Source organism: Adiantum capillus-veneris, chromosome 21 (assembly GCF_014529385.1).
Source record: "Adiantum capillus-veneris isolate H3 chromosome 21, ASM1452938v2, whole genome shotgun sequence".
Taxonomy (NCBI): Eukaryota; Viridiplantae; Streptophyta; class Polypodiopsida; order Polypodiales; family Pteridaceae; genus Adiantum; species Adiantum capillus-veneris.
In genome coordinates this window covers 28,921,270-28,937,588 of record NC_140951.1, presented here as the reverse complement: position 1 = coordinate 28,937,588, position 16,319 = coordinate 28,921,270, and the positions used below count along the sequence as shown (strand labels likewise).

Sequence of the window (16,319 nt, the reverse complement as noted above, 5' to 3'; positions counted from 1 at the left end):
AACAAATTTGTTGCCTGCAAGGCAGGATTGACTTAAACTTTGAGTGCTGAAAGGGTTTTATAAATTGCTGCCCAATCCTATCATTTTGCTCTCATTGCGTCAAAGCCTCCTAGAGGATGTGTACCATCTTTATTAGTTTATTGAATGTTGTTTTTGGAACAGCCCTTTGTGCCGAACTGCATAGAGAGATCTGTGTCAGATGACTTCTAAACGATGCGTGTCGTCTTAAGCTTATAAGATCTAATTTTTGGAATGGCTTTTAAGGAGCATACACTTCATTTCTGTGCTGAACTGCATGTTTAGTAGCAAAGCCTAAAGGCCACTTTGCTGCACCACCTACGCCAATGGGCAGCATCATAGACCTGGCTAACAGCCCTTTTAAGTAATTCTTGCATAGTCAACTGTCTTTCTTATGGTGTATGCTAGCATCCAATCCTGTGTTTAACAGCAGTGGATGAAGCTAAATGTCATTGCTGCCTTGAAGGCACAAAATCTTCAAATCACCTGCGATCATTTGATGACATGCTATAATTGGTTTGCGACCTTAGGTTTGACGTGGGAATAAATGCAAAGTGATAAACCTGACATTATGTGACCGATAGAAGTTCTATTCGCTATACGTGTGACAAATTGAAAGAGATCTGTGATATATTTTGGAAGACTTGGACAAATGATGCTGTTTACATAGTAGTCAAATGCTGGATTGCTTTGTTCATACTAACCTGTATTGGGCTGTTTGGTGAAAATATTTTGGCTTTTTTCTGCACAGGAAGCTGATTGGAAGTTTGTAGCTTCAAGGGAGCTTGTGGATGCTTTTGAAAATTTGATGATGCAAGCAACCGGGGAGGCAGAGGTGCCTTGATTTACTCACTATGATGTAAATAATTGAGCGCTAACATCTTATATCTTGTTAAACTCGAAGAATTTTATCCGTTTTTGCTTTTGTTGTGTGATGAAATACACTAATAACAATATGTTAAGTGGAAATTGTTTTACAGATGTTTTATTGTGACCACAGGTTGAAGAGTGCAAGCCAATTGCTGCAGATATTCAGGCATTACTCATGGACACGTGCTATGAGCTGACGAAGCAAGGACTTTCTTTCCGACCCTTCTTGGAACTGTTGGGTCGAATAGTGAAAGTGCAGAAGTCTTTAGAACTAACACTGCTTTGGCGTATCAAAATTTTAAACCTTGCACACTTGCTATCACTGACAATGATTACAGAGGAACAGATACTTCTAATTGGTCTGGCAAGAAAAGTTTTACGGAAAAAGAATAGAGAAGGTGAGTGCTGATTTTGGTGCTTGAAGAGCTGCCTATTTGCAAGTCGTGTTTTCAGGCCAGTCTTGCAATACAGAACTTCATGCTTTCTCGCACACGGAATAATGAATCGAGATGGGAGTGGTGATATTTGGGAGAAAAGGGGGAAGGTGAAATGATTGGTCAAAGTTCCATACTTCTTTCAGTATCTAGCAAGTGACTGTGGAAAGAGTGGGAAACCCAGTTTTAGTCCGTATCGAGAGAATTTTTTTTTATAAAAAAAAGGGTCTTATAGAGGCCGAACTCAGCTTTTTATGTAGAACTGCTATTTCTTCTCTGCCATCCAGAAAGCAAAATGAGCAGAAAACCTAGAACTAGAACTAGAACTAGAACTAAAACTAAAAAGGGGGCTGGAGTGGAGTATGCAATAACTAAGGGGGAATAGTGTGGATGGGGATGGAGCTCGATGACTACAGGTGTTGGATGTACAATTATGACATGCATCATCGAGCTAGCTGCATCCTTTACTGTAGTGGGGGTGTACATCAATGGAGGGGGGGGGTAAAGAGCTCCATGAAGATTAAGCCTGGATCTGAACGGAATTGGGCCATTTTGTCTGCCCACTCTTGATGGTGTCACTTTGTTTACTGTCTTCTCTCTATGGAGTGTGGGTATCCTGTAGCCTCGTGCTATCTGGCTCGATGGCTTGCAGGCTCTCTGCTCGCCTGAGGGGTAGATGTCACGAGGCTATGGCAACCACTAACCTTAGTTGTTGGTTTCTTTCCCTTGATTTTAATTTTAATTTTGGGACCCTCTTTTTGAAGTTACGAATGGCCAGACATTTCATGGCCAGTGTAAAACGGCCGATGGCCGAGAGTTTCACCCGTAGCACTGAAGCCCAGGTCACCACAAGTTGGTTGGGCCAGTGGGCATTGAAATCCGAGCAACAAAAGGGTGGGTGGGCTCAATTCAAAGTCATTTAGGCCCCACGCGACACTTATAAGTTGGTGGGTACTAGGAAATCAAACCAAAAACAGTAAAATGGACACATGGCAGTAGGAGAGCAACCTGCAAGCCACACACACACACACTTCAGAAGCCTCATCCAAGAGGGGGCGCCCAAAATTGAGAGTGGAGGTTGAATTGCGGTCCATTGCCTCATAAACCTTGCCAATGCAAGGGTCCATGCCATCCAAAACTCGAAGCAAATGAACCACCGGTTTTACCTGTGCATCCAGACTCTTGAGCTCCTTCTAGAACTCAAGATCCTTTGCCTTATCCTTGCACAAAATCCTTGCAATTGTCTTTGCATAGGGGGAGGTGGTGAACTCATCACTGAAGAAGACCCGTCGGACCGCATTTTGACATCCAGACAGCCTGCGCACAAGAAGAAAGTTGAATGCGAAGTGGGTGTGTGAATACTTTAGAAGCACTTTGCCTCCCGACCTCTTGAGGTACTCACTCCGAACCAAGTTCTGATTGTTGATGAAAGTAACAATCTTCATTGCATCAGCAATGACTGAAGCAATCCAGTCTAGCTTGCCGACGTCTTTTAGAAGGTTGTTCAAGCAGTGTGCCATGCAAAAGCACACTGTGACAAAATTGGCAAAATAAAATACTATGGAATCCTAAACTGCTAGGTGTGGACTAAGCAGCTAAACAACTAGCTGGGATAGCTAGATCACATGGATTGAGCATCGGTCGTTGGCGGATCTCATCAATCTCCTCCATGGTCAGTAGTCTGACCGGGCGTCATGCATGTCGAGCCAAAGTGACCCGAGAGAGCGAGAGAGAGAGAGAGAGAGAGAGAGAGAGAGAGAGAGAGAGAGAGAGAGAGAGAGAGAGAGAGAGAGAGAGAGAGAGAGAGAGAGAGAGAGAGAGAGAGAGAGATGAGATGAGATGCGCTGAGATGAAATGATATATTAACGTCTTCAAGAGGCCAAAATGATCTATGAGACCAACCATTACAAACTGGTGAATCTGATATCATGTCGGTACAAAAAAAAAAGGAACTAGAAGTGCTACTACCTGGAATTGTGAGGTATGTGTGATCGCTGAATCCATCCTCATCTACAATGTGGATGACGAGACAGTATGGCTCGAATCCTCTGATGTAGTCTCCGTCGATGCTGTGAAGCTCCTCTCTTCAATCGTGGGTGTCTCAATCTCCCTAACTCCAATGCTCGGTCAATTAGAGTACCGCGGGTGTGAGCCTCGGCTGAGCTTTGCATTGGTGGTTGCTTCTCTATCTGTCTAGTGTCTGGTGTGAGTGAATCAATAATCTGTCTTCTAGATTTTCTTTCTCCAGATCTCTTCAGTAAATTGTCTTTCTTTGTGTCTGTGTAACTCAAGCAAATACAATCCAAGACATCTCTGGTCTTGATAGCTCATGATCATGGAGAAAGGTCTGAAGCCTTCTCTGAATAGATAGTGGAAGCGACCCCGTATCTCGTAATACACCGTGCACTGACATATATAATGCATCTGCGTCTCTGGACCTGTGTGGCATATGTGGCATATCCTGTTGGTTGCTGGTATCCCTCTGCATCTACCAGTCTCAATCTCGAGCTGGTGCGAAGATGTCTGTATCTTCCCAATGGCACACCGTAACCCATGAGATAGATGTGTATCCATATAGCTAGGTTGAATCACAAATCCATCCATGTGAGTTGGAGAAGGTGCTCTCTATAGAAAGCCATCTTCGTGCCCAACTCTTGTGCGGGCTCTATCCATGTCCTTGTGTGTCCAACTGGGTTAGGTCTTGGTGAATGAGTAGTAATCTCCATCCGAGTAAGAGATACCGATGGTACGTCAAGGGAGTACTGAAAGGGCGGTAAGCTGTCCATGCTGAAGCAATGTATTCCGAACCATGCTGACTTTTGTGTATTCTAGCATGATGTGTCCTCCTGTGACGCAAACTATCTGGAGGACTCAAGGGCCAATCTCGCATATCTCTCTTTGGTAGTATCCCATAAGCTATGCATAAAGGAGACTGATCCGTAAGCGGGATGCTAACTCTGCTCTAATGATCTCATGTGGCACGGAGGCCTTGGCTCTAATTAGCCGAGAGATTTCAGATACCAAGGGTCTCTCCATACCTCTCAACCCATCCTGACCCACAAAGGGTCCTCAAAACCTAAACCCCATAAGCATGGCTGAAGCTGCCAAGGTATCAGAGAGCCAGAGCTTTGTTTGAGGTTCATGGAACTGAACCTGCGAAGAGATCCTCTCCAATCCTCCCAAGGCCGCATACCCTCTGGTCAGTCTAGTCTCTGCTGCTCTCTTCAAAGAAAACCTTGGCCCAATGAAGAATACCTTAAGAAAAGTGTATGCATCTGTGTACTCCACGGTCTCTTGACCATAAGTGAATGTAGGCGTTGATCTCCTGATCCACTGCGGTGTGGTGTTAAACACGATAACCTTGGTTTTACCAAGGTTTACAAACAATCCGCTATTCTCCTCAAAGCTATTTAATGCATCCAAATGTTGCTGCATACCCTTTGGTGAGTCAAAGATCAACACAATATCATCAACATATAACAACAATAAAATCTATGTCCCTGCTAGCCGGGCACCTCTGTCACCCGGCCTATCAATGTAATCCGAAACCTCATCTATATATGTACCAAATAGAGTAGGGGACAATAGACAACCTTGTTTCACTTCAATAGTGGAGTGAACTAAGTCAGATATCCCCTCTGGAATACGTACATGTCCCATCACTGATCTGTATAGAGCCATGATCCCCCAAATCAACTCAATTGGGCACTCTCATCTCTTGTAGTTTGCGCATCAATCTGGCTCTGGGCACCATGCCAAATGCTTTGCAAAAATCCACAAAGCTACAATAGATCTGTCTCCCATGTGCCCTATCCTCCTCAATGATGGCTCTGAGTGTCAAGAGTATGGTCAAGAGTGGAGAAGCCTCTCCTGAATCGGCTTGTCCCGTATGCCCTCACTCTCTACCCATCTGCTCAGCTGTTGCTCAAGGATAGATGCATACAACCGTGCCAATATGTGTCCAATCATAATAGTACGGTACTTTCCAGGCACCGTAAGATCCCTTGCCTTAAGATAGGCACAATAGTAGACAATCTCCAAGTCTCAGGTAGACCCTCATACATGACATGATTGAACAGAACTGCAAGAACCTCTGTCAGCATATCTTTAGCATGTATAAAGTGCTATGCTACTAGACCATCATGATCTTTGACCTGGTCTTCATGCTGTCAATGGCCGTCTTTACCAGCTCAGTGGTAAAGAAGGTACTTGTAGATGGGCATGGCTCAAGAGGATTTGGAAGGGGTGTCTGTTGAGGGACCGTATATAAGGATGTTGCATACGGACCCCACACATCAAGAGATGTAATCACTGGAGGAGGAGAGTGCTCATGAAAGAGACGCCATGCCTCTCCCGAGTCTCTACTCAAGAACAACTGGTATAAATCTCTCCCCATTTGAGCTAGGAACGCTCGCTTCTTCTGTCGCACAAGGGGCCGGAAGGCTATCTGAGACTGGCTATGATTGATGGACCCCTAGGAGAAGATCCCTTTGAAGCTGTAGCCCGTGCTCTCGTCTCTTTGCATTTCTCGTCATACCAACTATTCTAAGGTATGCTCTTAGGACGACGTCTCTGCTCAGGCTGAGTGTGTGGGTATGCCTTTGTTGCTGCAACATGCAGTGTCTCAGTTAGCAAAGTGGTGATCTCCTCCACTGAGAGTCTTGGCTTGGTTTACATAGACAACCATAGATCTTCTTTGTATAAATGGAGTCAAGTCTCTGGTGTAAAGGTATAGCGGGTATGCGTCCTCCCGCCTGACATCTGAGCTGTACTATACTGAAAGGGGACTGAAAGTGTCAAGAGAGCATAATCCACTACTATACCCACTGGTCTGGGTCCTACTGTGAAATCTTGAATGCAAGGGATGAAGCTTGGCTATGTGAGGACATAGTTCACTATGCTGGCCCCATGCCTGCGTGGGAAGCAAGTAAAACCAAATGTTGCAGGCCATTAAGTATGGCCAATCCATGTGGGACCCCATCTCCATCAAATATCTCCCGTACTCGGTGTACTCCTCATCTTGTGAGTGTCTATCAAGCCCCATAACATTGGTATCTAGCTCTCTGAGTATCTCAACCGAGGTATCATAAAAGTTGTTTGATGATTTCTCATGCAAACATTAAAGTCCCCCAAGAGAATGGTCACCATCTTTGGAAAACTCCCATATGTCCTTGTCTAATATAGAGAAAAGGGATTGTCTTCCAGATGCGGCATACAATGATATGCCGCGGGGGGGGGGGGGGGGGGGGGGGGGGGGGGGGGGGGGGTAATATATGGCAATGTACAAGAATCTACCTTTCTTTGCCCTCAATCTCACCCACATGTATTTGGCTTGAGCATCTCTCCGAACAATGTGCACAAGCGACTGTAACTTCTCTTTGAATAGGACTCCTACTCCTCTTGTCACTTGACCCTCTGCCCTTGTGCTTCGATCTCGTCTCTGTTCGACAAGCTGTCTTCCACCTATATCCAGTCACATGTGGCATAAGTTGTCCCGGTATCTCGTGTCACAAGACGAGCACCACGTGCCAATAGAAAAGAACATACTAAACAAACTTTTAGCACTTCAATAACAACTAAAGTGAAAAAGAGAGAGCACACGCGACACGGAGTGGCGGAATTCCACCCTAGAGAGTATAGGCCCCAAACCTTGGCGCCCCTTTCGGTATTTTTTATATTACTTGACCTATACAACGCCAGTACTCCATCCTCTGCACCTTCTCCAGGAAGCATGCCTGAGAATGAGCCCTCTGCACATATTTAAAGGCCCTTGTCCTTGAAAAGCAGTTTACATGAAAAGCTTGAAACTCAAAAGCAACCGGCTCAAAAGCAGATGCCCAAAAGCTGAAATCCGTACAACTCTGCCACTCAGCAGTCAGCGTAAAACGCGGAAATCCGTATAGCTCTGCCACGTCAGCAGGACAATGCAAAATCCGAAAATCTGCCACGTTAGCATGCCAGCGCAAATCTGGAAATCCGTACTTCTCTGCCACGTCATCAGCTGGTTATGTTGTCTTTTGTGTGTGTGAGGGTCCAACTTTATTTTAATGCCTTTATGTCACTTGGGCCCCATCGGACGGTGTCCCATAAGTTGGTGGGAACTCCTTCCGCTTCTTCTTCTTCTAGTGCTGCTGCTTCTTAGGGTTTAGGCTCCTCAGCCGGGATCTGAAGGTTGGCTCCGTTCTTCTGTGACTTGACACGTCAACAGTTTGTGACACCTCGTGTGTCTCTGAGTAACATCTTTATTCTGGTCCCATAGGTCTCACACCGTCATGCGGAGCGTCGCTCCAATATCACCACCCTTCCATCTTGATAAAAAGCAATCTTACCTGTTTTCCTTACCGCTCTAATATGTGGCATTACCTCGTGCATGTGAGCAATCTGCGAGAGCGTCAGGCCATCTCTAAGAAAGATGCCCGTCTTCTTAAGAGTTGGTCTCTTCTTCAAAAAGTTGTCCTTCGCTTCCATGGACATGAAACATAGGATGAGTGCCCTTTCGTTTGAGGTTTTCTCATTGATTCCACTTTTCTTATTGCCCACTCTCCAAGAGATTGAAGTAGAGCGAGAGAGAGGGGAGAGGGACAAAATGAAAAAAAAAGGCTCGCTCCAGAAGCTCCCTTTAGAAGCTTTTGGAGCGAGCTATGCAACGTAAGCAAAAAGAGGAAAAAAGCTCACTCTAAAGCTCGTTCCAAAAGCTCTCTCCATATCAATCCCCCCTTGATGAGGGGCCAATCTCTTTGAGAGTGGAACTCAGGCATTCTTATGTCTTGCTATGCTATTTCTAGTTCAATTTGTTGTTTTTCCATCAGCTGTGGTATTGGTGCATTATTTTACCACCTTGTCAGGTGACTTACCGATTTCAGTGGTATCAAAGACGGTTAATTGATGCGTAGGACCAAGTTGTTTGGGACGAGGGTTTTGCAGCAGAAGGTGCTGATGGAGTGCCATTATCCGTCTTATGTTCAGCATTGACGCGACCCTCAAGACCATAGAGAGATACTTATATTGGCCTTAGCTAAGGCGGATGTGGATGTGCTTATAAGGATGAAGTATGATACGCACAAGACAGCAAGACCCCCACAACCTTTACTGATCCTGGATCGACACTGAGATTGGATTTTCACTTCTCTCTCGTGAAGAATGCTCCTCGGATCACTTCTCTCCCTTTTATACATGCAGAGGACATTCAACAGTGTTCTTTGTTGGGTTTCCAGGGCACTGTTTTGTTTATGGAAGAGCACGGCAGCTGGATGCACACTTAGAGTAGAGTGTCCAGAGCATAGATAGCAGATAGATGTTCCAGAGAGGAAGGCATAGGGATCTACATGTACTAGAATGTCAGACGCCAAGAGAACTAGGAGAAGAGAAGCAAAGAAGAGGAGGAGAAGGCGACAGAGGCAGAGAGGCTCCTCAGGTTTTGCACGTTTCTAGATGCAGGGATCGTATATTATTTTTAGGCTTCTTCTTCTTCAAAAGCTATACCACCTGCTACTTCAGAACATGATAAAGCTCTTGGGGATGTTGTTGTACATACATGTAGTTCACATAAAGATGAGATTCCTTTGCTGGTCTGGTGACACAGTACGAGGAAAATTTTTTCACCTCTTGAACTTGACAAAAATGTAGAGAATAAGAACCAATAAATACTCTTGGCATTTGATCGTAAATATTGTAGATATTTGGTATTTTAGTCTAAAGGACTATACCCTTGAGATGTTTATTTGAATATGAGGTTTTTTTTTGTAAATATAAAGGATAATTTTTTTCATCACTGTTTGATCAAAGGAGGGTTTTTGTCACTCTATTCTGTCTACAATGTGATGGCAACTCTTAACCCATTGTAGACTGAGGCACTGTGGAAATTGGCTAACATAGTTCTGCATGACTATATTGATGAGTATGTCTCTTTCGTCTGACTAGCATGTGAGTGTCTCAAGTTAATTGTTGAGCAGCGCCTGGATTTTATTCGTCGTTCTGTCTTTTTAATGACAGGCTTTTTTTGTCTATTGGTACAGGGGTGGATGTACTTATTGACAGTAGTCATGCATTTCCTTTCGCTCTCTTATGGGTTTATCCGGTAGTAAATGTCACGGCAACATCTTGTACCAACCTGAAAGAAGCTGCAGGAGGCTTCTTAAAGGATGTGGAGGATCTACTTGCGCTCCATTGGTCTCAGGAGACCGATGCCTCCAACTCGCAATCGCTTTCTGTGTGCATGGTTTCACCTTATGGGACGATGGCAGACAACATGCATACGGTTCTTTTTATGTTGTGGTTCGATGTAAGCCTTTTTTTTCTTGTTTGACTCACTAGTCTGGTGCCATGCACTTTGCATTCTAAAGCATATCTTTGCAAGTGTTAGTTTTCAAAGAATTAGTATGCTTGTTGAGTATATTCAATCATATAACCGAGTGATGTGGTTTAACTTATTATGAATCATTACACAGATAATTTTCAAACTCATAGGATTTAGATTGGTCTTGTGAGGCTGCACGATCCACGATCTCATTTACAACGGAGAAACGGTGGACATATCTACTAACAAACTTTTAAAGATTATCAGATCTGCTAAAGGTTCACATAAGAGCCCTCTCGTAGGAGAGTGGACATTCAATTGTGAAGCCTGTTGGGTAAAAGCTGTTGTATTTGTTTAGCATGTTCTCCCATACAACTATTAGGACAAGTTTATTTCAAAGCTAGGATGTTTAATTGTAAGATCAGGCAAAGAGTAAGCATCCATTTCTTCTGGCCGCAAATTAAGTGTAGACTTAAAGGTCTTCTCTAGGTAGTTTTTGAAGTGCTCAAGATAGCCATGCCTGAGACACATTGCCTCATTCTCACTCGTGAAGATGAGTCTATCGAGTTGTATCGTGATTCAAGTAGTTAAGGGGCTAGGACAGTTTTGTGGTAGTATGCTCTTGCTTTTGTGATAAGCTTAATAATGTTGACAAAACTAACAACTCTTTGTATTGTAAGAACTCATTACTGTCTTTAAACAGTAGACAATGGAAGCCTTTGCGGGATTGTTTTATGGCGAGCAGTTCAATGGCGAGCTTTGCAAGCTCCTCAAACTCAAAGGTAGCAAGGCTAGCAGTAGAGAACACACACACTCACACACATACACTCTCTATCGAGCGCCGCCTCACCCGTCCCCCTACATGGGCGAGGCACGAGCCAGCGTGACACCTGGCTCTCGTAGTCTTTAATAATTGGACTCCTAATATTCAAGGGGCGGTTCACCTGGCCATTACCCCTAGCTCGACAATATGCATCACATTTCTTCCCCCTTAAAAGAATTCTTAAGCACAATCTTTCCACTTAACTAAACACTCTAGTTAAATTGTATTTCTAGTTCTTTTTTCTCTAGTGTCTAGTATTTTCTCTGATTTATGTGGAAGAGATTGAGGATCTATGAGTTCCACTATCTAATCATCTTGAATAAGATTATTGGATTGACCCAATTTCGTTTTGAGTGTGCTAACGTGGTATACTAGATGCAGGACACTTGTATCTGGCAATTAGAGTTTGTAAGCCATATTTCCAACTTTCTTTAGTATTGTGAAAGGTCCACGATACCTTGGTGATAATTTTGGACCTTGTCCCCTCTTCATGGTTTTAGACTTTTCAGGCACTTCTAGCTCCCCGTCCTTGTATGCAAATTAGTATACGTCTTTGCTCTATCTTGAAAAACAGCTCTCTAGAAATGGCTATTAAACTTCCTATCTCTATTAGACACAATGTTTGCTGGTAAACCGTATAGTCGATAGAGATTTTCTACAAATGATCTAGCCAATTCAAGAGCTCAATATCAGATTTGGTTGGAATAAACCTAGCCATTTTGGTTAATCTATCCATTATTACCTAAACAGAGTCGTGCCCCCTTTGTGTTCTAGGCAATCCAACTATAAAGTCCATGGAAATACTCTCCCATTTCCTTGAAGGAATGTCTAATGGATGGAGTAGTCCTGCCATCTTAAGCCTTTCAGGCTTATTGATTTGGCATTTAGTGTATTTAACAACATATTCTACGACGTCCTTATACATTCGAGACCAATAAAACTACTCTTTAATAAGATTACGAGTCTTGTTTACATCTGAGTGTCCCGCACTCGGACTATCATGACACTCATAGAGTATTTGGCGCTTAATCTCTTCATCTTTTGGGACATATACTCTCTTTACGACTCTTGTCAGTACCTTTATCCTTTCATCATATTTTCTTCTTTTTTTCTTTGGACAATTCCGTTGAGAATGGTCGGGTGACAAACAAGTAAAGCATAAGTTTGCTTTTTTAGCCTTTGCAAAGTCCTCTTAGTTCAGCCTAGGTACTGGTGCAACCCTCTTTTTAAATAGTGATTTACCCTTTTTATTAAATGGGATTTTTTTTTTTCCTTTTAGAAAAGGCAGTGATACCCCTGTGATACCCCTGTTTCTGGGGGCTTGGGCTCAGTCTGAGTGGGATGAGAAGCTGTCAAGCAAGTATCATCTTCATAGATTTGTGCAAATTTAATTGCTTCCTCCAAAGTTTTTGGTGCACTTATTTTGACCTCTCGTTTTTGAAATGTCTATCTAATCCTCGTATAAACCCTCGTGTTCTGTGAAAGTCATCTATTCTCTGAAGCCTCATGATTATTTCTCTATACTTTGCTATGTAAGTAAGCAAAGGCCTATCCCGTTGCATAGATTTGTTCCAATCCTCCTAATTTCTTTTTGGTTCATTTTTAGGGAGAAATTCTTTTACAAAAATGCTCTCAAATTGAGCCCAATCCTTTAGAATCTTTCCTGATGCCTTGAGACGACTCCACCATTTGTAGGCTTTTGGCCCCAATGACTAACTTGCCTCAAGGGGCTGGTACTTAGGTGGGGTATTTATTAGCCTATGTAGGTCTTGCCATTTCTGCAGGAAAGTATAGATAGCGTCTTTGTTTCTATCGTTTTTCTCACCATTAAATTGAGGAGGTTTCATGCCATTGAGGATAGGGTTTTCTCTAGGTCTAGGTTGGGTTCAGGAGGAGGGAAAGAAGTCTCTCTATACATAGCTCCACGGTCCCTGGAGGTGGAAAGCATGTTTGGATTAGGTGGCACAAAAGATTGTGTTACTTGGTTAATTTTGTCATCTGGTCCTTGAGACCATCAAGAGCACCAAGGAAAGTCTGTAATTGTAGTTCTATGTTTTCTACCCTATGCACTATCATCTCATGTTGCTCATGGGATGGCACATCCCATTCCTCCCCTATATCCTCAATCCCACACATATTTTGGTGTTAATTGGTGTCCGTTTTAGGTTGGTTTTGACGTTGCTCCTTTTCCATTTTTAAGTTTTAAAAGCAAACTCGCTTAAAAACATGAAAAAGACGGAAAAGTATGCTAAGAAGGCTATGCACAAATTTACAGAATACTTCCTATGATGCGGAAATGACTTTGATGAAGCACATCGATGGTGTGGCTGTAATCGACACCCATTCTTACTGCGACACTCAGTGCGTAGTAAACATATTTGCTCCACACATAGTGTTTTGGCAATGGCAAGGGTTGCTCTGTTTGCTGCTCTTCAACCACAACCCGTTGCTTAGGTGGCTGCTCATGAGATCAAGAATGTAGACATATTTTTAATGTTGCTTCGATTGCCTACTTTATATCTCGTGCGGAGCGAGAAGCTCTCTTTAATCTTATATAATCTTTCAATATTTTATAGAGGCTACAACGAGCAGGCATTGGCCATGGCAGAACCCTTTACGGGTGCTGTGTATAAGCATGCTACAATGTGATCGTGAGGCCTTGAAAAAGAGAGGCCTTGAGAGCCTAGCGCAGTGGGCTAAGAAGATTGAAGGGCGTTCTATAGTGTGCTCTGCTACAGGTTATTAAAGGAAGCTCGTAAGACTAGCTATGGCAAGCTTAGAGATCTACAAGCAAGGCAAATGTTGCGGCCCTGATGGTACGGCGGCCTGCAGCTCTGTGACACACTGCACAGATGTGTAGCAAGCGTGGCGGGTTCTACAACCTTTGATACCAGTTCTATGGCCTGCAGTTCTGTGGCGAGCTTGGCAAGCTCCTCAAACTCCAAATACGTAGCAAGGCTAGCAGCAGAGAACACACACACACACACACACACACACACTCTCTCTCTTTTTTTTTTGTAATGTCAGATTGAATTACAAATGGGAAACCTCAAAGCGAGGAAAACCCATAGAAAGTATTACAAATTGTAATTCAGAAACAAGCAAAGTAGAGCTGGTAATGGCTAAGAGGGAGCTCGTCCAAGTCATAGGGAACTTGAAGAGATTTTCTAAGAGATATCTTGAAGAAAGAAACATATTCCACTTGAATCTGCTGAAACACGAGGGAATTCCGTGCTCTCCACACTATCCATAGTACCCAGAATCTAACCCAACAGAAAAAGTATGCATACGACCGAAGCAAAGGTCGAAGCACTCCAAAGATCTAGAAAAATTTACCAATTTGTAAGCCAGGGAAGCGCGAGCGAAGAGCCGAAGGGATGGTATCCACAAACTGTCGCGTATGGGAACAAGACCACAATAGATGTGGAATATTCTCAATGCCTGCACCATAGCGAACACATCACAAAGAGGCCAATCTCCTAGAGCGCAATAATTTGCCAGTGGGGAGAACCCCAACAATACATCTCCACATAAACAAACGCTCCTTGAGCGGTAGCTTACTTAGCATGCCACACTTTCATAACTTTACTCCGCCACCAAGTAACACTCTTATTCATATTCCATACCTTGTTACAGTGTTCTTGGATTCAGGAAGATGACTGCAAATGATAGTACACTTTCTTTGCAGATATCAAGCCAATCGAAGAACCAACGTAGAGCCAATCGCAAAGTTGATTGTCTTCAACTAGCGGCGGGATGGGAGATATAGAATCGACCAACTCCTTAATGGTGTCCCACATGCGCCTGTAGTGTAACCCAAGTCCAAAGGTAAGAGCACCCGTCCTTCAAGGTGTATCACATCTGTTATCCTGTCAATACCTTTGTGGGAGAAAGTAGCCTGTCTAGGAGAGCGTTGAACAAGAGTTTGAGCAAAAACTCTACTCCAGTGCAAACTCTCCAATCGAAGTGAATTTCCACAGGCGTCATCTCTACCATTGCACAACACTTCTCTCGTGACCAACTTCCAATCTTCCACTAGACTGGAGCAAAGGGACATCCCGGAATTGTAGCTTCAACTTTACCAAAAACCACATCCCAATACGACGGCTGCCAATGGCCGATATCTGGTGTGGAAACCGCATGAGAGCACAAAAACGCAAGCATCTGCGTCCAGGGCTGTTTTTGCTCAACCAGCACCAACAACAAAGTAGCCTTCCTTGCTGTAACACTAGAACAGAAATGAAGGATATTCAGGCCACCACAACGTTTTGGGTACAAAGCTTATCCATCGCAAGCAATTGCAAGACTTTTTTTTGAGAGGAAGTAGACCAAAAGTGCTCGAGAATCAGAGACATGAAATCCCGAAGATGATGGGGTGGCCAATGCAACAATGGCAAGAAAAATTACATGTATGCCACCAAAATAGACTGCACTATTCTGAGCCTTACATGGAGCAGCCAGGTAGACAATTTCCAATAATGCAATTTAGACCTCAGTTTATTCTCAACCCATTGCAACAACTTCGCATTGTTAACCGACCAAGCCAACGGATAACCAAGATGCCTCACAATTTGATTAGGCTGCACTATCTCACCTGGCCAAAACATAGCATGCCAATCCATTTGATGCAACGACAACAATTTAGATTTTTGGAAATTCACTGGCAGACTTGTAGCCAACCCATAAATATGTAGTGCTTCCATAACACAACGAACATCCTCATGTTGATTTCTAGGCCAGAACATGGAGTCATCTGCATACGCTTGTGCCACAAACCAGGGTAGTTCACGTTTGACGGACGTGACGTCCCGTCCGGTGGCCTCGTTTGTCCCGTCCGGTGGTTTTAGCGGCCATTAAAAAAAATCCTCAAGCTCTCCATTGCATAAACCTCTCAAGCTCAAGTTTCAACCCTCAAGAGTCAAGCTTTACATCTGTCAAGTGTTCTAATCAATTGTCTAATTGTCTCAAGTGTAAAATTTAGGCTTAAGAATTGCCTGTTCTTATTTTCTAACGTACGTACAATGTCGTACGACATACAATTTTCTAGTTTGATGAGTACCGCGCGTCTTCGTATGTAGACAAAACGTGCGTGACCGTATGAGATCACCCTCTCACAAACACACACATACACTCTGTCGAGCGCTGCCTCGCCCCTCTAGACGAGTGACCGCCGCCCCCTTGCATGGGCTAGGCACGAGCTAGCTTGACACCTGGCTCTCATAGTCTTGAATAATTTGACTCCTAATATCTAAGGGGTAGTTTACCTGGCCATTACCCCTAGCTCGACAGTGTGCGTGCTCCCACATGTAGGATACGTCACAGATTGACAGGTGTTAAATATTTGTGCGACCTGTGAGCATTTAGATGGCTCTAATCTATCCCTACTGCTAATTTGAGTGATTGCATCTAATCCTCTTTCAAATGCTTGGAGTGAACTCCTTTGTATGCACGTATTTGATAAGATGAGATAAAAGATAAATATGCGATGTGTTGTGAATTTAGGGCTCATTAATTAACCCTATGATCGTCATATTGGATTTTCAGTATAATTTGAGAGATGCTCTATTAGCTTAAGATGGGAAACGATTTGCTTTGGTTATGTGTTTGCATGCAAGTAAACTTATGGCAAGGAATGCCCATTGGCAATGTAAACCATGATATATGATGGACTTCTTATTGGGCTCTACACATCTCCGGCCCAGCATTTGTTACTTACCATGATAATGTCAGCTTAAAGGTGGCTTTATAAATAGTTTTCCATGCAGCAATGCAAAGAAACTATTTGTGTTAGCTTTGTATTCTTGCTGCTTCGAGAGAAGTTTTGAAATTATTTAGCCAACTTAATACAAAGAAACTATCTATATTGACCTCTTGTTTG

The 16,319-nt window shown here is 43.4% G+C and overlaps 1 protein-coding gene across 3 annotated transcripts in view; it reads left to right on the top strand.

Moving 5' to 3' along the window:
• RST1 (ARM repeat superfamily protein) overlaps positions 1-16,319 on the top strand; it is a 146,657-nt gene that overhangs the window by 24,148 nt on the left and 106,190 nt on the right. For 2 of the 3 annotated variants that reach the window (XM_086493297.1, XM_086493298.1), the window contains exons 3-5: positions 770-853; positions 1,019-1,286; positions 9,338-9,603. In XM_086493297.1, the coding sequence (XP_086349423.1) occupies positions 770-853; positions 1,019-1,286; positions 9,338-9,603 (618 nt within the window). Of the gene's footprint in view, positions 1-769; positions 878-1,018; positions 1,287-9,337; positions 9,604-16,319 lie in introns of those variants that run through there. The other variant, XM_086493299.1, reaches the window with a different exon arrangement.